The 20957-nt window shown below is 44.5% G+C and overlaps 1 protein-coding gene across 1 annotated transcript in view; it reads left to right on the top strand.

The window, feature by feature from the left end:
• The first annotated feature begins 608 nt into the window (after window positions 1-608).
• Window positions 609-20957, top strand: part of GRIA3 (glutamate ionotropic receptor AMPA type subunit 3) — a 308467-nt gene continuing 288118 nt past the window's right edge. Inside the window, exons 1-2 of the mRNA XM_068962694.1 lie at window positions 609-763; window positions 1930-2088. Coding sequence (XP_068818795.1) covers window positions 655-763; window positions 1930-2088 — 268 coding nt within the window. The 5' untranslated portion in view covers window positions 609-654. The remainder of the gene's footprint in view (window positions 764-1929; window positions 2089-20957) is intronic.

Here is a 20957-nt window from a genome sequence, read left to right as displayed (position 1 = left end):
AGTCCGCGGCTGCAGTTTGCAGTGGAGCTAAGCGGTGTGCGGCTTTAATTCCACGTCAGATCAACTTTGATCAATATCCCCCTACCGGCCCAATTGGAGGAGCCCAATTCGCCACCGCTGAGCCTTTTCTCTCTTTCCTTCTTTTTTCCCCTCTTTAGACCCACCATCTTCTGGGGGAGAAAAGTCTCAGATTTTAATTTCTCTCTCTCTCTCTCTCTCTCTCTTTTGTTTCTTTGGGGGATTTATTGGTTTGTTTTCTGGTGTTTTATCTTTTTCATTTTTGTTTTCTGTTTTTATTCTCTCTCTTTCTGTCTGTCTTAGCGATAGGGAGGGAGATCGCTTTGGCGAACCGAGCTTGCAGCCAATGAACCCGCCTTCCAGATTGGTGTGAAGACAGAAGTGAGGTGGGGGGTGGGGAGGGGGTGTGAGAGAGCCTGGGAGCGAGAGGGAGCGAGAGGGGGAGCGTGAGAGAGAGAGAGAGAGAAGAGAGGAGGTGGAGGAGGAGGACTAGTGTGGGGTGGAAAGGAAGAGTGAGCTAGAGCAAGTTGAGGGGAGGGGGTGAAAGAGCCGGCGAATTCTTTTTCTTTTTCTATTATTATTTTGACGACTCCCGAGTTGCGCCCATGCTCTTGTCAGCTTCGTTCTAGGCGTAGCATGGCCAGGCAGAAGAAAATGGGGCAAAGCGTGCTCCGGGCGGTCTTCTTTTTAGTCCTGGGGCTTTTGGGTCATTCTCACGGAGGATTCCCCAACACCATCAGCATAGGTAAGCGTGAGCCAGCCTGCCGGTCGGCCCCGGCTCTCCGGCACCCGAGCCCGCTGCCCTGGCACGGCTACCGGGTCCCTGTCCTGCATGGCCTGGGAAGGGACTGGGGATGGGGATCGGGCAGGAATCTCACGGGTCTGAACCCCAGAAAGCTGGCTGGTCTGGGGAGCATCGGGAACCGGAGAGGTGGTCTCCTGGGGCTGGGGCTGGGGGTAGGCTGCCGGGTTTTCCGAGCTGAGCGGAACCGGGGACGCCTGCAAGAGGCTGGGAGGCTGCATCCCGGCGCAGAGTCGCGGCTTTTCGGCTCGCTGCCCCGGACTTTGCCATGGCGTGCGTGCCGCCGCTGCAAGTTGTCCCAGGGTGATGCCGCCTGTCTGGCTGCGCCAGGGCGCGTAACCCGGTCCAGGGCGCCCCGTCCCGCGTCTCCGGGTCCCGAGAGACCGGCTAGTGCTAGGGGAGGTGGAAACCCACTCTGCATCCCCGAGACCCGGGCAGCCACCGAGGTCGGTGGCGGATGGGGTAGAGGCAGGGGTGAGACTAGGAGCTGAGCCAGCGAGCGGCGAAGTCACGCAGCCCACGAATTCATGAATTGCCGCTGTGTCTGTCTGGAGTCCGGCTCCCGGGCGCTGGGAGGGAGTTCTCTCGGCTTCTGCCTGTATTTACTAGTCAAGAAGTTCGAATTGTTGCCAATTACAGAACCCAGCCCCTATATTGTCACGGGGTGGAGGGGGCTGTGGGGAACAGGATAGAGTAGCAGGGGGAAATGAAATTGTTTTTCTCTCCAACCTTTCCCTTTGCGCCAGTAAAGGATGAACCAGCTTGTGGAGATGGGAGGTATGAGGGAAGAGGGGACAGGAAGCTACCGCCTGAGAAAGAACCAAGTCCCACTCTTGATCCCATCGTCCGACCCCCAGAGCAGGCTCCTCTGCCCTCTTTCCCCATGCCCCCTTTTCCCCAGCGTCTCCTCTGACTCTGAAGGAAAACTAGGTTTCTCTTGGCCAAAATTTGAGTTCGCAAGAGTCATCAAAGACACACAGGTTGAAAATCAAAATCATCGTCGTGCACCCGGGTACCACTGAGAGGGTATCGTCCATCTGTAGTGCTCCCCAATTTCTAACTCCTCGGGGGGAGGACACAAGCCAAATCTCAGTTCCCTTTGCTTCTAGGTGGACTTTTCATGAGAAATACGGTGCAGGAGCACAGTGCTTTCCGCTTTGCTGTGCAGTTATACAACACCAACCAGAACACCACCGAGAAGCCCTTCCATTTGAATTACCACGTAGATCACTTGGATTCTTCCAATAGTTTTTCTGTGACTAATGCTTGTAAGTAGATCTGCTTTTCCTCCTTGTGGGACCTGGGGACCTCATTTGCATTTCGCTTATGGGACTTGGGGTCTGCACTCCGTGCTGGAGGGGGGCTGATTGCCCCAGTAGACATTCAAGAGGCTCGAGTCAATTCAGGTTTCACGCGACATAAATGAACGCCAGAGGATCCTGCTGAGGGAGGGACTTAAGGCTGTACACAAAACTCTGTCGTGAATAATGTTTGATGCAAAACTTTCATTTTCCTCCCTGCTAAACTGGCGCTCCCTCCCCCGCCACCTCCTCCCCTTTCTTTTCCTTTGGCTGGGGGAAAAAAAAAGGAAAAAATAGCATAGTTGTTCATGGAAATTTTTTCTGATGGGATTAAAGAAAGAAGCCTCTTGATTGAGTCAATTCAGGGTGTACATTACTTGACTGTTAAAGCTAGCACCTGGCTGTGAGAACGAGCTGAATTTGACAGTCACTATGTAGGAGCCAAATATGAGAAATTCTGCAAACAAGTGACCTTGAGGGACAGATCAGGCTGGGTTCCCTGGTTTCTTTCTGTCCTAGAATATCACCTTTCTTACCAAGAGAGCTCTGATAGGAACTGATAAGACTGCAAACTGATTACAAGTGATGAACACCTGGCAAACTGACGGGAAGGGAGCAAGTGCTCAGAGGACTCCCTGGAAAAAGCTACCTCTGTTCTGTCTCCCCTAGTGGTGTTTGCTCCCTGCCCCCATGGTTAAGGACAACACAGTTCTTAACTTAGAGCAAAAAGTGGAAGGGGGAGGTTGCAGCAGGAAACTGGATATCAAAAGGGAGCAATTTCATCAGCCCTGAAACAGCTTCTGAAACAGCTAGTTGTGCCCTGTGATTGTCCCCATGGAAAGGGGACATTTTAAGAAGTAAAGCCACAGGAACCCAGATGACTAATAGCCTGTTGGACACAGGTTTTTCTGGAATGTTTTATGAGAAAGACTGATCATTCTTCATCTAAGCTTATTTCATGAAAAGTTTTCACACATCAATGAAGGTGATGATGGCATAAATGTGTTTTGCTGTTATGGCTGGTGTATTTGGGAATTTTTGACTTTTGATTTTCTTTCAGGGGAGAAATTTTATATTTGGCTGGGTAAAACTTTGTGTATGACATTCTTCAAATGCTTCTGCCTCAAAGGATATGTGATTTCCAAAAACTGTTGACAGGGTCTCCAAGGCCATGGGTTCCTTGGATTTGAAGACTTAGGTCAAGGGGATGGAGGTGAAGTACTTTGCAAGAAATGGTGACAGTTATCAGCTTTAAGAAAATTTTCTCTGAAGGTACAGATCCTTATAAGAACATGTTCTGAGATACTCTGTATTTGACATTCTTTGGCTTTCTGACATTGACAAAAATAGGAGCTTATTAATTCCAGCTAAGTGTGAAAGTTACAAAATGTCTGTCTATACTTTGCATCTTATTTTGGTAATCCCAGCCTGTCTTCTGTAGCACACTTACAACACACATCTGACAGTTAATCCTGCAGCACTGTGATCTTGTCTAGAGGCTGAATTTCAAATGCAGCTTCCTAAGTATCAATTAGAACAGATTCAAAACCAAATACATGAAACTACCCAGATTTATTACTATTAATAATGAATAACATTTATTTCAACTCACTTTAGTGCCTTTCCACTGATGAGGACTGAGATAAAGAGTGCTAACTGACTCCTCAGGAATGACTGATTTCTAAGGGTTTGGGTCTTGTTTTTTATGGGCAAATCAGATTGGCACTCGCCAGCCCAGGGCCATCAGAACCCTACTCAAGGAGCATTCAGGAAATAATCCTTGCTGTGTGAAAGGTTCTCAGGTTTGAGAACAGGCAGTGAGTCATCCATATTGGGTGTTGAGTTGCCTTAATGCCTTATGTCTCAGAGCAATAAAGGAACAACCATGAAAGGAAAAGAAATTGATCAGAAGCCCCTACCCTAAGTCCACAGCACTTCAGCTTCTAAGTTTACAAGACTAGGTTATGGATGGGGGCTTGAAAGTGTGGGATAAAGGGTGTGGCTCACTGGGCAACAGGAAAGACGAAACAGAAGGGTGACCTTGCCCTTTGTCATGCCAAGTCCACACGTATGCACACACTGACTCACGCAGGAGACATTTCCAGAAACCAGTGATGTGTACCCAGCTGCCTGTTGCACACTCAGACTTTACAGCTTAGAAGACAGAGGAGGAAAACTCATCATCTCTAGTGCCCAAAACAGTCCTCTTTGAATGTCACAGTCACTGCATGGGAGCCAGATCTCAAAACTGTCTCCGACGGATAGTCTCTGAATGCAGAACACAATCGTTTCACGGGGCCAGGGAAGTCCTGTAGGTGGATCTCATTTCTTGCCCTGGCCTTTTTCTTTTGGAATTGAAGATCACGTGACACAGATGTTGGCACACAATACTAGTTTGGCACTAGAAACTGGCAGGTGATCCTGGTTCCGTTCTTATAATTGATTGCACTATGGCGCAGAGACCAAAAACAAAAAAAAACAAAAACCCTGGATCTCTGGCCTGCCCCTCCCTGGAGATCTAGGGAGAATTTGAGAAAACCCCAGATGAGTCCAAATCTGGTAGCCCACCTCTGCTATCTGATTCAGTATGGAATAGAATGGCAAAAATTAAAGACATTTCCCCCTCTTTCTATTCAGAATTCCTTGTTTCAGCTTCCCCTAACACTAGAATTGATTTCTTTCCATGATCTTTCCTGCACCCTCAATCTTAGGGCAGGCACACACTTTTGAGGACACAGGTATTATGCAGGTAAACAAATATGCCAAAAATAAACAAATGGTAATGCCTCCTGCATATGTCCCTGCTCTCCCTCCACATCCCCTCCTCCAATGTATTCAGAGAGTTTCCTTGCAATGAATCCCAGGCATCAGTTATTTAAAGACTCTTCTTCATCAGCAACCTTTGTTTTTTTTTTGCACAACTTCCAAGAGGTTTGCTTAAGACAGACTCCAACTTCATTTCGCTTCTTAAGAGGCCAATAAAAGCATCGCTGGCTTTGAAAGGTGGTTCATTTGGGATCTCAGCTCAGAGGTGAATTGAAGTTTATCGAAGAGATTCATCTGATTTGGAGCACATGTTCTTATTTCACAGGGATTAACTGAGTTTGCTGCCTTCCTTTTCAATTTGGCCAGGTAGCCCCAGAAAGAAGGATGGTGTGAATAGTATGATTCCAGGACACGTGCCTTCAGGCACACACAGGTACCCCTACACACATAGTCAGTATTCATGAAAAGAGATGTACACACATGCTTTACATTGTACACACATCTGTTCTTTAAAAACCAGATTTGATCATCATAAGGCTTTGGGGGAATGTGGCAGCACCCAGGGACCGCCAGGTCCCCTTGGGGTGGCTTGCTTGCCCTGGTTCCTCAGGAAATGCCTCCGATTCCCTTGAAGTCTCCTCCTGTGTCTTGCTGCTGTGCACTTGTAGTGTACTCCACACTACATCGCCCCAGCCTCTGCAGTGTCAGCTCATTAGCACACAGATCTCATATTCCCTCTCCGCACTGTCATTGCAAAAATTGCTGTTGTACACCTTTACAGCCAACAAATGTGCTCGTGGATTACGCACTGTTTGCAAGAGGAAAGGAAAAGGCAAATGTAACCTTAAAGGTTATTCACCACAGAATTGTGCTCTTAACGCACTTGGCTTAAATAAAAATCTGTTGATGGAGGCGCAGTAGTGATGGTGGGACTGAGAGTGGGACTTAGGAGTGCAGGCTCTAATGGAGCCCCAGGCAAAATCCCTTTGGCTGGTGAAATGTACCTCATCAGCTGCAAATTTGTGTTCCATTAATTTTTTTCAAGCCATTTGAAATATACCTGCTAACTGAGAGCATGCTCCTTTTTAACTGAGTGTGTTTTGCTACCAAGTTAAGTGTCCTTAGCTGAGACAGGTTTTTGTCTCTTGCCCACAGAGTCACAATCTAATTATCTCATTATTCTAATTGCCAGGTTCTATTTAACTGTTTAAGTCCATCTGGGAAAGAAATGTCTCTCCCGATCCTATTCTCTGCTCTTGGGTGGGTCTTGTTTGGTTTGCACTTTACACATCGTCTTTGGAAGCAGGGTGAAGACCCATCATATCCTGGCACCTGCCTTCAAACAGATCTTGACGCACTAACCAGTGTCAGTTGCTTCAGCTTCACCTCCCACCCCCAACTCCCCCATCTTTGCACTTTAACAGCTCTCCCCTCTGTCTGCTGGCTGGTCTTTCATAAGCTCACTGGAGCACGAAGAGGTCGCCAGTCAAAGATTTAAGTCACCTTCTCACAAGCTTTATTATGTTTTTTTCTTTTTTCTTTAATCTATTTTTTACATGGCGAGGAGGGAGGAAGGTGATGCTGTTCATTTGGGCCATAAAAACAGCCGGCAATCAGCGGGCTGTAAAGATGAGCCTCCAGCAAAATGTATGACCGCCCCTAGAAGGCAACTTCCGGTTGATCTACTAAGTGGAGCAGGGGCGACAGGAAGGGTCTGCGGGCAAGGAAGAAACAAAACTTCTTTGTTCTCCATCTATGACCACTGCGAAAAGAGCCATGGTTTTTCTTCCTCTCAGCAATTTTAACTTTTTTTCCTTAAAATGAAACTAGTTTCTCACATCCGCCACTTCTGCCTCTATCAGAGGTCTGTTTCCGTCATTCTGCCTTTTTCTCGATACTCATCAAGACTCCATGAGAATAGTGGGGGCTGGCTGAGATTGTTACTGTATTTTTTCTAACTCCTGGTATTTTTTAAAATTTCATTATTATGGGTACTCAGCGGTGATTGGCTGGTTTCAGTTTAACAGATGGAAAAATAAATGAAGCTTCTGAGGCACCATTATTAATCTTCCTTTGTGGATAAGAGATTTGTTATTTTTATATAATTGGCTAAGGGATTAAAAGACAGCATGCATTTTTAGAGAGGGCCAGAATTTAAGAAGGTAGAATTCATACCTTCACAGGGAGGTGGGGGGATACATATGCTAATTCTGATGATTCCACTTTGAACTTCTTAGACTGAGACCACAAATATATTTGAAAGACCTTTCAAAAAACTTTCCATCTTCTCTGAAGGTCAGGAAAATTATTTGCATACTTTACCTGGCCCATTAAAAAAAAGTCAAGTTTTGACTTTGTTCCTTTGGTGCTTTGACTTTGATGCTTTGGGTCTAATTAGATGACATGTCCACACGAGGGTGCAATGAAAACCCTAGGTGGGGGCTCCGGGTACTTTTCAGCAGGAGTGTGGGAGTTGTGCAGACACAAAAGGAAGTCCCTCCAGGCTTGGGAAATGTCTGAGAGCTGACAGATAGCCTCAGCCTATCTGTGGGGTGAGCCTTGAGCCAGGGCAGCAGCCCCTGAAAGGGGTCGGCACTTGGCAGAAGCTCCACTTGGATGGAATTTGCCCTCTTCTCACTTCTCCCTCTCCTCTTGCCATTGTTTCCTCCTCATGCTCCACCTGCCCAGCCAAGGCCCTTTCACTGGTGTCCCACTGGCCCCTGAGTCAGAGGTCTGACCCGCCATACCAGGGATTGTTTCCTACTCTAGACTTTTCCAGTCCACATGCTCCTTCTCTAACCAGAAGATCTGTCCTTGGTCCATACTCCTACTTGGAGGGTGACAGCTTTATTTCTAGTTTAAGAATCGAGCTGAGAGGGGCTGATACAGGGTTAATATACCTAATTGGGGAGTGCTTGCTCTAAAACCAGAGACAATGGGAAACCAGAATGCCTCAATTCCAAGGAAAGCCACCCAAACAAGAATGCTTCTGGACATGAGGTGCAGAGCAGCTATTCACTCTATCCAAACTAGAGATCAGCTGCCGCTGGTCAGGGAAGGCCTCTACAGGCCAAAATCAAATCCAAAAAAAAAGGGGATATGTGTATATGTACTGCTGATTCACTTTGCTGTACAGCAGGAGCTAATACAACATTTGAAAACAACTATACGCCAATAAAAAATTATATATAGAAAATAGCTCCCTACATGTGGTAGGTTTGGTGTAACTTCACCCAAGGCATAGGGGAGGTGCAGCTTCACCATGTTGAACTTAAATGTCTTTGTGGTCATTTGGGAAGCAGCAAAAGGTCATAGGGACTCAGTTTCTTCCTAAAGAAGACCGTATGTGCAGCTTTTCGTATCTTAATCATGCCTCAGTAAAGTAGTTCTTAGAAAATGTCAACTTTTTAGATGTACTACCTAAAGAGAAGTGGCTGCAGAGTCTGAAGGTGCCTACGTGGGCCCTGGCAGGGGATGCACTGGCAGGGAAGGGAGGCCATAGGAGGGGAGAAAGGTGCTGAGGAAGCTGGTCTCAGATTGAAAGCTCTCTTTCCCTGGGGTGGCATGCAGAATGTAGTGATTACGAGGCAGCATCTAACTCGAGAGGGACTTGGAAGCCTAGGTGACCAGTGTCTCCTCCCCACCCCCTCCAATTCTCCCTTCTTTTTTCTCAAGTGCACACTCTGGTTCCCCCCAATACACACACAATGGAAAGAAGCAGAATACTCTGTTCTGGATTTCTGGTTGAGCAATAGTCAGAGAAGTGCAGTAAGTCCCCTACATATGAATGAGCTCTGTTCTGAGAATACATTTGTAAGCCGTTTGTTTATCAGTCCAACAAAGTTAGCCTAGGTACCCCACTCACACAACCAGCTATTCAGTACTGTAGCGTAATAGGTTTATAATACTTTTCACACAAAGAATATGTAGAAAACAAACAAAAAATAAAGAAAACACTTTTAAACCTACAGTACAGTATCCTGAAAAGTACAACAGTAGCAACTGCATCACAGCTGCTTTTGCACTTGCTTCCAGACATCCTGGACTTGAAATAAGGATATTCTACTACTGTACTCTACACAGTAAAGTACACAAAAGCACAACCACTTGTGGAGTGTACATACATGTGACAATGTACACCAGACACATGAACTAACACGTGATTGGCCATGCGAACATACGTTCACACCTTTGAAATTTCACAACGTGAAGGTTCATATGGAGATACTTTACTGTGTTTACTGCCCTCTGTCTGGACTTCCCTTCTCCTCAGTTGCTAACTGCCATTTACTTCTTTAGCACTTGTCATCAATGTGACCATCTGTACTTATCTAGAAGGGGTGTGGGGATAAGAATGAGGAAAGGAGACACAGCGGGTCATGACCCTTAACTCCATGGGGCCCAGTTCAGTCTAGAACAGCACTTCTCACCTTTCATGTGCGTAGCAGACACCTGGGATCTTGTCAAAATGAAGATTCTGATTCAATAGATCTTCAGTGTCCAAGAATCTCCATTTCTAGCAAGCTCCCAGGTGATGCCAATACTGCTGGTACTCAAACCACATTTTGCAGGGAGACTGTGCTCACCAAAGAAAAAGGCTCCCCCAAACAAGCTCTTACCCACATGACTTTCAAAGAAAACTTTATAAGAGACACATTTGGCTCATTCTGACTCGCGGATGTCCCTATCATACTCTTAACCACCCTGTGTTCATTTCAGCCATGGCTGTAGATGTCTGATGAGAGCCTCTATTTAAGAGTTGCTTTTCATAGGGCTTTGGAATGGAGACTGGAAGGCATGCTGAGGGGGGAGGTAGCTCATGAGCCAGGCTGACAGTAACTTGGCTTCTTGCCACACCCCAAAGTGTCCCTTTTAGAAACAACCTGCCCAAGAGAGCAAAGATTGGCATGCAGTTCCAACTGCCTCTCCACTTTGCTTCTTGGGGTCAAGGCATGCCAGAAGCGGGCACGTAGCATCTGCTCCTCAGCTGTCCGACTTTCCTTCAACAGGGTTAGAAATATGAAGTACAACACAACCCAAGTTCTGTCTGCTTCCCTAAGAGCCTGAAAAATTGACTCCATTTTCAAGGCTGGTGCCAGGCACTCATTGTGAGCTAGAGGGGAGGGTGGGGAAGTGATGTCACTTTCTAACATATGTGAGCTGACGAGTGCTCCAGGGAAGTCATTAAAAGCTTATCCAGTGTCATTTGAGGACTATCAAATAGCACCCTATCACCCCCCAGTATTGCCCCCCAGCAGTCTGCCATTAGTCTGAAATCCCAGCAATTCACTTATTTCTGTTACTGCACTGAAAACCTGTGCTAAAATGCAAGCATGCCATCTCTGGTAGGGAATGCGTTAAATCCTTATCAGCCATTACTATTTCGACAGTAATTCTTTGTTCAGATTACTACCTGTTACCTTGCAGGATCCTCAGAGGAGGTTTGCAAAGACAGGCAAGTGACCCCAAAACAAGGGACCTGCCCGAGAGAGTGGGGTGCCCAGTACATGGTGGGCATTCAGGGGGCAGTGGGAGACTCTGAGAGATGAGCAAGAGTTACTCAAATACACTCCACCTAGTTTGCAACATGTGACCTTCTCCATAGATCAAAATCTGGTCCTTTATTAACTAAAATTTGAATTGTTTCTGACCCTCCAAATCACACCTTTCTGGTGGTAGTGGTCTGCTGCTGCTTCCGTGCATGGTCGTTTCTTGCAATAGATAACCCCAATCTCTGGGATCCCTGTAATTACTGTGAGACATTTTCAGAAGGACAATCAGTTTGTGATGAAGGGTGGTGAGGATTTTTTTTTAACGTGTAAAAATGTTGCAATCAAAAATAGTCCTCTTTCAGTCATCTATGATTGGCTGATCTACCTTGCCAAGTACACATTACAATCAGGGCCCTCATCCTTGCTGCTGCCCAGAAAGGGATTGGCTACCAATAATAGATGAAACCTGAAGAGATCAGGACCCAGTCCACAGAGGAATCATCGTGTGGATGTGGGTGTGGGTTTCTGTGTGGGTGAACACTTTGGTAAATTTAAGGTAGAAAGGCCACTAAACATCCACAGTTAGCCAGAACCTGTTATATATTCACATTCTTATATCTTATTGCTGTTTCCAAGACTACTTGTTGGTGAGTTTAAAACAGTATTTCTTGAATTGGCCCACTTGCAGCAGAATCACCAGAGATGCTTGTTAAACATATGAATTCCCAGGTCACACTTCAGACATATTGAATCACAAAATAAAGATAGCCCTTCTTAACAAACTCTATGGGTAATTCTAATGCACACGAGACTTCAGAATCACTGGTTTCATTAGCCCTGGTAGTGTGAACAGAGATATGTGGATTCATATTGAATGTTTGTTGAGCATCCCTTAATCTCCAGGCATTGACCAGGCACTTTCTACACATGTTACTTTTGTAAGTGAGGTGCTGTTGGCCCATGCAAGCATTAGTGAGTTGGGCTCTGAGCTTGGAAAATCAAGACTTGAAAGAGCTAAGAGACTCACCTCAAGTCCCAGTGTCTGAGGTAAACAAATCAAGCAAAAATGTTCTTTGAGATGGTAAGCAGGGACAAGAAAATGATCGGCCTTGACAGCGCTTCTTTCCTTCTTGGCTAATGATTGGTCTTTAGCCATGCTGTAAACTAGGTGGCATGGCAGTACCAATCCATTTGTTAAAATGATGCACTGCAGCCAGTTTATATAGCATTCATTGTGCCATCCTTGCTAGCAAGAAACTTAATACTTGCTAATAACTCCCATTCCTTGAACCCATGCCACATGGAAAACATTGCACTAAGCATGGTACATGTCTTATCTCATGGAATCATCATAGCATTGCTAGAAAGGAGCTACTCTCATCCCCATTTCATAAAAGAGGACTCAGAGGTGGTTATATGCAACCAGCTCAAGGGCATGTGCATGCCCAGTTGCTCATTGTGTCCAACTCCTTGCAACCCCATGAACTGTAGCCTGCCAGATTCCTCTGTCCATGGGATTATCTTGGCAGGAATACTGGAGTGGATTGCCATTTCCTCCTCTAGGGGATCTTTCCAATTCAGGGATCAAACCCACATCTCTTGAGTCTCCTGCATTGGCTGGCACTCTTTTTAACCACTGCACCACCTGGGAAGCTCAAGGTCACACAATTGGCTAATGAGCGGAGTCAGGCTTCTACCTGAGATCTTCCTGTCTCTAGAGGTGGGACTCAGTGTCAACTGGGGTTGAAATCACAGATGATGATGAGCCAGGTGGATCACATAAACGTGGAACTTGGGCTTGGTATAGAAGGGTGGGTGGGGCCTGTGGCCATCTGGAGAGTACATGTCACTTCTGGAATACATTCAAATCCAATATGAGACAAACAAAACATCTGTGACAGGACTTGGGGTGGGAAGAGGTGGAAGGTATGAGTTTCAGACCGCTGCACTACGCTATGCACCTCCCTCTACCAACTGAGTTACTGGCTGAGGGAAGCTCTATTAACTGATAGTCATAATGAAAGGGGGGGAAAAAGAGAAAAATTTCTTCTTGGTAAAAATTCTCTTGACTTTTTCTTCATTGTGTTCCATCAAGTTACCTCAATATGGCAGAACTTCCCCTCCTTTGTCTTTTTGGCCCTACATGCATACACTGTATATCCAGTAGCGGCTTTTCATGGTTGAGTGCCAGCTCAACTCTGACTAATCTTCTCCCAGGCAATGCTGAGGCCTGCAGCAAGGTCAGAACGCTGGCACAGTCATTAACAAGTGCTCAGCAGGCCAAAAGAGATACTTCCAGGCAGTGCTATAGGAGAGACAGCTTAGACTCTGGTACATGCAAATTCTACAAATGGGAGGCTGCTGGGTCAAGTAAGTTTCTATCAACATTCACCTAGGGTAGGAGCTCCCCATACATCCCAAGACAGAGGTTCACCAACTTTAGACAAGAGTCCGAAATAGAGATGTATGGTTAGTTGCTTGGAGTTGTAAACTGACCTAAAGCCAATCATTGGTCATTCACAATCCTTAGGTATATTTCACTGGATACCAGTAGCCAGTCATTGTTAGAGTGAGGGCTATAGGTCTTTTCCCCATAACCTCACTAGCAGGTATAAAAGTAAACCTTATCTAAAATTCTTTTTCTCATGAAAATAATGTCAAGCAGGCACAAAAATGATTAGATAGCCTGTTCTGTCCTGTCGGTTCAGTCAAGTACAACACCCTTTCCTTCCAGGTGCACCAACAACACCTCACACAAAGGTTCACTTGAGGCAGACAAAACAATACCCTAGTGGCAGGATGAAGCTAACCAAGAATCCTCATTGGTGGCTGCCCACACGACTATTTACAAAATTAAGCCTAGGGTACTATTCCAAGGGATAACACTATAGAGCTTGTTAGACGCTTACATCTTCTTTCTGCTACTTTGGGAACATCTCTACCATATTTCTAGCCAACCCACATGTGTTAAACACCACTGATTTCACCAATGAGAAATTTAATGCTAGTTAACAAAGCCTCTGGTGTTCATTAAAGATAAAGATACGTGAAATGCTTATGAAACCACTTCTTGATTAGAATTATTAAATGCTAGATAACCAGTCCTGTACTCTGTAATTCCCGATAAGGGTAACTGACCACCCCAAGGTTGTAGATTCAGACTAAATAACGCACATATATACTATACAATTTATGTTGAAGTCTTATAAAATAAATTACAGAAAATATAACATTTGAAATAACATGTTTCTTAGGGCCTTGGGAAGCAGTTAAAGTTGTAGGGGGTTGTGGGTAACAGTGGACTGAGCAATGGAGCAAGGATTAGGAGATCTGAGTTCCAATCTCAACTCTGCCACCTACTGCCTGGATGACCTTGGACAAGCCACTTCCTTCACTGGTTCTAGTTTTTATCATTTGTAAAATGAGAAGTTTCTTCTGGATGATCTCTGAGGAGGCTGCCATGTTTTACATCCCATCATTCTTGTCCAATTCCTACCAGCTCCATTTCTAGTAACAGTCTCACCTCATTGATTACTGAGGAAAGATCATCCAAAATGAAGCCCCTCAGATTCTACTACATCTAGAAATTTCTCGTCATATTCATCTATTCTCTGTCTTTATAAGACTATGATGAAACTACTGAATCCTTGAAACCAATGGACAGTGTTTCCAGCCTATTGTGCTTATCTTTGCTTGCATCCTAGCTCTTCCACTTGCTAACTGTGAAACCTTGGGCCAAGTTACTTACCTTGATTGTGCCTGATTTCACAATAATAAAGTGGGGATAACAATAATCCTCACTTCATAGAGTTACTGAGAGTTTTAAATGAGATAATTCAGAAATACACATAAGGTACTTAGAATTGTGTTTGGCACATATTGGATATTATTATCATCAACATAATCATTAGTTTAAAACCCTTTGAGCTTTTTGTCCTAAAAAGAGAAACCTAGTTTTGAAAAGTTAAATCTCTTGTCACTTTAGGGATCAAATTTCCTTCCTAAGTAGCTGCCCTCTGAGGCTTTCTACAGTTCTCAGCTCTGCTCCAAACCCAAGATTTTTTCTGCCAAAAAACCCATCATGGCACCCCTTCTAGTCACCAGCCCCAAATCATAGCCCTCTACATCTCTCACCCATCCATCCAAATTTGCCCCCCCCAGTCTGTCTGTTGTGAGCTACTCAGATATTCTGTGATCAAAAATTCAGAGGTCTATTTTTCTGCATAATTGAAGGACTATGGGTTTAAGAGAAGAGTCAGTCTTCTTTCCCATTATCTTCATCTCTAATTCCATCCACTTCCAATCACACAATCAATCATCCTTTCTGCTCTTTGGTGATATTCCATTATCCAAACAGCACAATAGTAGCCCCCTTGACTTCTAAAAGGCTCAGGAGGCATCCACAGGTCCTCAGATGGTTGATTTGGGAGAAAACACTTGGGCCAAGCACCCAGGGGACTGACTCTACAATAAGGCCCTGGAGCTTCTCTTAGAAATGGGGTTGCCCATGGAGGGAAGAACAGCAAGGAAGTGCTCAGGGCCTTCTCGGAGGAAGTACCTTCATTTCCTTGGGCATTAGTGAATGAAATTTCTCTGTGGTCCTGGAGTCAAGAGCCCAGGGAACTGAGGGCTGAGGCCCTCCATACCGTCCATTCTTCTCTAAAGCAGACACTGTCCTGGCACATACACATGGCATACATCTTCCCCTAGACTGTCCCATTTCCTGGTGATACTTGGCATTTGACAATCATTTTAGTCTCTTGCCATCCAGATGATGACAACTCAATGGAAACCCACTATGGCACATCTCCGAGTCTAGTCAACCCTTTAACTAAATACCAAGCTCTTACTAGAGTTCAGTCCACCTTGTACAAGAGTTACTAAGAGTGTCCTTTGAGCTCCTGGTTTCTGTCAGTCCCAACTCTTACTGTCCCCAGTTCTTCTCTCTACTGCCTGTAGACATATCTCTAGAATATGAGGACAGGTTGAGAACAATGAGGGAAGCTGAGCTCTCTCCTGGGTAAAGGGAACTGGAACTTCCCAGCTCTTTATACACTCACTCCTGACCCTTGGGTTTGGCACCTAACTCTCTGCAGCAAGGAGTTACCCTTGCCTAGTCGAAGGTTGTTTCTGCTACTTACTTTGGGAGCAACCAAAGGCCCAAGGATGGCTCCTAAATTGGACTGCCTGCCTTTGAATCTTGGCTCTGTCTCTCAGTAGTTGTATGACTTTGGGCAAATGACTTAACCTCTCTAAGCTTCAGTTTCCTCATTTGTGAAATGAAGGTAATTATAATAGTAACTACCCAGGACCCTACTTGGTGGTCCAGTGGTTAAGACTCTGCCCTTCCAATGCAGGGGACATGGGTTCAATTCCTGGTTGGGGAACTAGGATCCCACATGCTAAGTGCCATGGCTAAATAAGTAAATAAGGGTTTGTGTGTGTGTGTGTGTGTGTTTTAAATAATAACTACCTTATAAATTTGTTGTGAGGCTTAAATGAAATTATCCATGTAAAATATTTATTGTGATGCCTGCCATACAGTAAGTGTTCAATAAGTAGTAGTTATTATTAACACAGAGTACTGAGGTGTTTGGTAAGTGGAAGAGAGGAATAGAATTAATCAGAACCAAATTATGCAACAGATTTTTTCCATCTTTGGCCACCCCTAAAGCCCTGAAAACTAATTTTTATACCCTCTGTGAATCTGTAGCTGGAACCAGGCCAGATAGGGTCATCTTTGAGTACTCACAGTGCTGCCACAAATATAAAGGATTTGCTTTGGGGGAGAGCAAAGGAGAAAGGAAGAACTGACTAGATGCCCCCCAAATCCAGGGAATACATGCCACTATGTTTAATCATGCCTTTGTTGACTGAAATTGTCTAGAAAGACATGATCTCTTCAATTTTTAAAAATCTGAACAAGATATGCTTGAGATAAAGCAACGTGGATATGCTAACCTTGGTACTTTCTGGCTTGGAGGGAAGTACAACCATTCTCCAAATGTACAATTCTATTTTCATGCAGTTGAAAGTGGGAGAGTGGAAAAGTAGATCTCAGAATCTTCACTTAGACAAGGAAAAATGTGGGGCCAGTTGAGCTCTCCCAGCCATGATTTTTCTGAATTCTTTTCATTAAGGATGGTGTGTGGATGGTAGTTTAGAACATATCAGTTTGAGTGGATGGATTTTCTTCTTTTGAAGTTGCTTGCCTAAGTCAGGCCAAAAATAGCATAGCAAGAAGATATGGAAAAGGTTAAAAGAGAAATTTTGCTAATGTGATTTTTCAGCATTTCAGTCTTCATTCTCTCCAGAGCAAAGGTTAACTAGCCCATTCCATAAACATGGCCTCACTACAGAGGATCCTGCTGAGGACCACGAAGCAATGCAGTCTTTTCCCTCCCCTCTTCTCTGTATTCTGGCATGATCTACCAGTATGCTGTCTCCAGCAGGCCCAAACCTGGGTGATAACCAAAGCATTGTTTTCCTTTACATCTCACACTTCCCTTGCTCCACCTGCATCACCTCCTCTTCTCATTTCCTATCCAACCCCCCTGCTATGTTGCCTCATGGGATCACTGACTTTTTCCTCTCAGGTGAGGCAACTAAGGAAGAGAGGCTAAATAACTTGACCCAGATCACACAGCCAGTGATTGTGATGCAGGCCTTCTGACTTTTGACCCCTCTCTGAGATGTCTTCCCTACATCATCCTCCCTCTTTGAACTTTCACTGCTGCCTCATGACGTTACATACAAAAATAATGACAACCCTGTCTTTTTAAAATAGATGGCAGGGAGGAAGAGTGAAGTCCACAGCAAGTGAATTTGAAATGCAGTAAAGCATGAGTTTCAGGGACCACGGTTAATGGTATCTTACATTTAGTGCCTCCCATGTTAACATGTCATTTTCCCATCCTCTGATTTACAGTCAGGAATGAGCAAAACAAAGTCTTGAAATCCTGTTATAGATCAGAGATGATTGGAAATAGATCAAGCAGTTCTAGCCCAACTGCTTCATTTGGTGGATGAAGAAGGTGAGGCCAAGAAAGGAGAAGAGATTTGCCAAAGGTGATGTGTCTCCCTGAAGGCAGAAGCAAGATGAGAATCTAGACTACCAGATTCCCAGAGCAGGGTCTTTGCTACCACGTTTTCTAACAGCAGAGTGTTGTACGGAAGTAATACCATGCATTTGATTATGTTACTGTTTACTGGTATCTTTTTTCCCTCTAATTGTTTCATCTATATAAGTCATTAGGTTTTTTAAATGTAGGACATTTTTATGATTATAGAAATTAAAATATAAAATTTATTCAAGCTTATTATAAAAAATTTGAAAACATAGATAAGAAAAATTGTCCAAGTGAAAAAAATCACCCCAAGTTGGGTTTTACCATATGTACAGATTTTTATCCTGCCTTTTTACTTTATGTTATTCAGGGAATATTTTTCTGGACCTCTTAAATGTTCTTTGAAATTTTAATTTTTTAATGTCTATAAATTATTATATCACATAGTGTCATTTTATGACATATATATACAATGATTTATACGAGCATCACCCAATTTTATGCATTTAGGTGGATTCCCCATTCACTGAGGTTTGTAATTATGCCTCAACTTCCTGTAATACCTACATCCTAGCACAGGTTTGAACATACAGTATTTAATAAATACTTGCTGACTGATTCATTGCCTTGACATTTCTGAAATGACCATTATTCTTCCACTAGATAGGGCAACCAAAGTGACAACTTGACATTCCAATGTCTATGAGGTACATGTTATATAACTCAAAATAGGCAGTATAGCAATGGTGGTTAAGCTCAGAAGTCAGACTCTCTGGGCTCAAATCCTGGATCCATCACTTTGTATTTGAGGATAAGAAGCTTAACCCCACCAAGCTTCCGTTTTTCTGTCTGACAAATGAGGGAAATGGTAGTGCCCACCTCATCAGGTTGTGGTTAAAAATTAAATGATAGAATATATGGAAAGTTCTTGGTATATAGTGAGCACTCAACAAACATTAATTGCCCTTATTAATATTATAGATTATATCTCTTGTCACAGGAATAAAGCCCCAGAGTAGGAGTGAGAATATGTGGCTTCTCATTCCCTCTCAGCTGTTTTCTGGCCCAGTGATCTTGCATGAGTTCTTTTAATTGTCTAGGTCTCAGTTTGTTCATCTACAAAATGGGAATAATAATACCTGAGCTGTGTACCTTACAGGGATTCTATGAGAATCAAATGAGAGAATGAATGTGAGGGTGCTTTGAAAACGAGGAAATCAAGTAGGATTGTTAGATCTGTAAGCTTAGATGTGATGTATGGTTGTTGTAGGTAGAATGAGAGATGCAGAAGATATAAGAGACCAGACTGAATATGCTGACCCTAGAAAGCTGTTCCTAAAATTGAACCCGTGGTATGGGAAACAGTGATGATTAGAGAGCAAAGAGACCTTACGGATCATCTAACCCAACATCTTAATAAGAAAAGTGATTCAGAGAAGACAGAGTTTGAGGTCACAGAGCCAGTTCCAGAAATGGGACTAGAACTCAGGTCTCCTGATTTCCTGGGCAGAATCCTAAAGCAGCCACTGTAGCCCTTTTTTTATTGACCTTTGTCTAACAGGGATAAGGAAAAAATCCAGTATTTATAGAATTTGTGTAGGTAGGAACTGATTAGTTAGGAGTTTATTGTGAGGACAAATCCCATATAGCATTGTTGTTTTTGTTTAATCACTAAGCCATGTCTGACTCTGTAACTCCATGGACTGTAGCCCACCAGGCTCCTCTGTCGATGGGATTCTCCAGGCAAGAATACTGGAGTGGGTTGCCATGCCCTCCTCCAGGGGATCTTCCCGACCCAAGGATTGAAACAGAGTCTCCTGCATTGGCAGGTGGATTCTTTACCACTGAGCCACCTGCAGAGCCCTCAGAGATATTAGTCAGCCACTAAGGATCTTTGAGGAGTTTAAATTAGCATTGTTGTTGTTTAACAACAAGTCGTGTCTGACTCTTTGCGACCCCATGGACTGTAGCCCACCAGGCTCCTCTGTCCGTGGGATTCTCCAGGCAAGAATACTGGAGTGGGTTGCCATGCCCTCCTCCAGGGGATCTTCCTGATCCAGGGATCGAACCTGGGTCTCCTGCATTCCAGGCAGATTCTTTACCAACGGAGCCACCAGGGCAGAGCTCTACTCTATTTTTAGGTGCCAACCTTATTGCAGATAAGGGAGAGGAAGGGGGCAAGAAGGTGATGGGTGGGGGCATCTCAGTCAGGTAGGTGAGTGCACTCAAACTTGGCCGGGTTCCCCAGGGACTTCTCTTGTCCCCAGAATGACCGGAACAGCAGATGGCCTTTCTTTGTTAATATTTATCTTTGCAGTCAGTCCTCAGTTGTGTGTTTTTGGACAACTTGGTAAAGCAGATGATATTGCCAGTTGCTTGAAAATGCAATTGCCAATTGTTTGAATGAAGTAAATTGATTAGTGCCAGAGGACTATTCGTGTGAGGCTGCCACGCACACAGACCATGTCAAGCAGGAGCTGCAGCGCTGATGGCAGCTGAGAGAGCACCGCCTCCCCTGAATTATGTCCCCCCAGGTCCTCGGTAAATGTGTGTGTTGGATACGTTCATCTTTACACTATTTTAGTTGAGATGAGAGCACATAAACACTTCTATCTGACAAGCTTTTCAAGTTCAACACCACAGAAGGTTATTTGAAAAAGAAACAAGAAAGGAGTTTTTCAATAGCAGGCTCCAGAGGTGACTAAAAATGCCATCCAACAAGGCAGCCCATTAAGAAATGTAGTGTGAAATGTGTTAATACAATAAACCCAAATGAGGTCTCACTATTCTTAGCTGGAGAATTGTGGCTGCCTTTCCCAGCTGCCGGCATGGCCCGGACAGAGTCCATCAAGGTGCACCCCTTACCCCAGCCCTCAAAGGTCCCTTCAGCTGAAGGAGACCCTATCGCCAGAGGCAGCTGACCTTCTCATCCTCCACAGCTTTTGTACAGAGGACCTCCCTGCCTAGGCCAGAAAGCCCTGGGGGAAGGGAAGAGAAAATCGCTAGAAGTCCTTTTTCCTGCAGCAGAGACCACTAGCTGCTACACAAAAAATGTTCACCAGGTGAAGGCCAGCCAAAACCAGGTCTCTTCTGTCTGGAATAAGTGTCTAAAATCAACAAGATGGACCGGAAAGGTAAAACAACCTTGCTCATCAAGCCCTCTTAGGCTAGAACAAGGGGCTCCCCTCGGACACTGGAAAGGAACAAATTTCAGGAGAGTCAAAAGAGGCCTACTTTACACTATGGAAAATCTACATAGGGAACCCCTTAGCCCAGAGTTAGTGGCAGCTGAAAATACAGTCAGAGAAGGTTCAATCCATTCCTGCTGTCTGGGGGACATCCTTATTCTTGGAGCTCAGAATCAGTCAAGACAACCAGATCCTCTGCCAGCCTTAGTGAATGAGTCCTGAAGATATGGCCTCAGAACTGTGCTTGTGCTTTCCAATTCAGCTTAAAAGAAAGGTGATACTTAGGATTGGTTGGCTCCGCATGAATTGCTCAGATCTCTGGT

Source organism: Capricornis sumatraensis, chromosome X (assembly GCF_032405125.1).
Source record: "Capricornis sumatraensis isolate serow.1 chromosome X, serow.2, whole genome shotgun sequence".
NCBI classification, from domain to species: domain Eukaryota; kingdom Metazoa; phylum Chordata; class Mammalia; order Artiodactyla; family Bovidae; genus Capricornis; species Capricornis sumatraensis.
The sequence above is the reverse complement of the archived record's forward strand: the minus strand, read 5'-3'. Positions and strand labels throughout refer to the sequence as shown.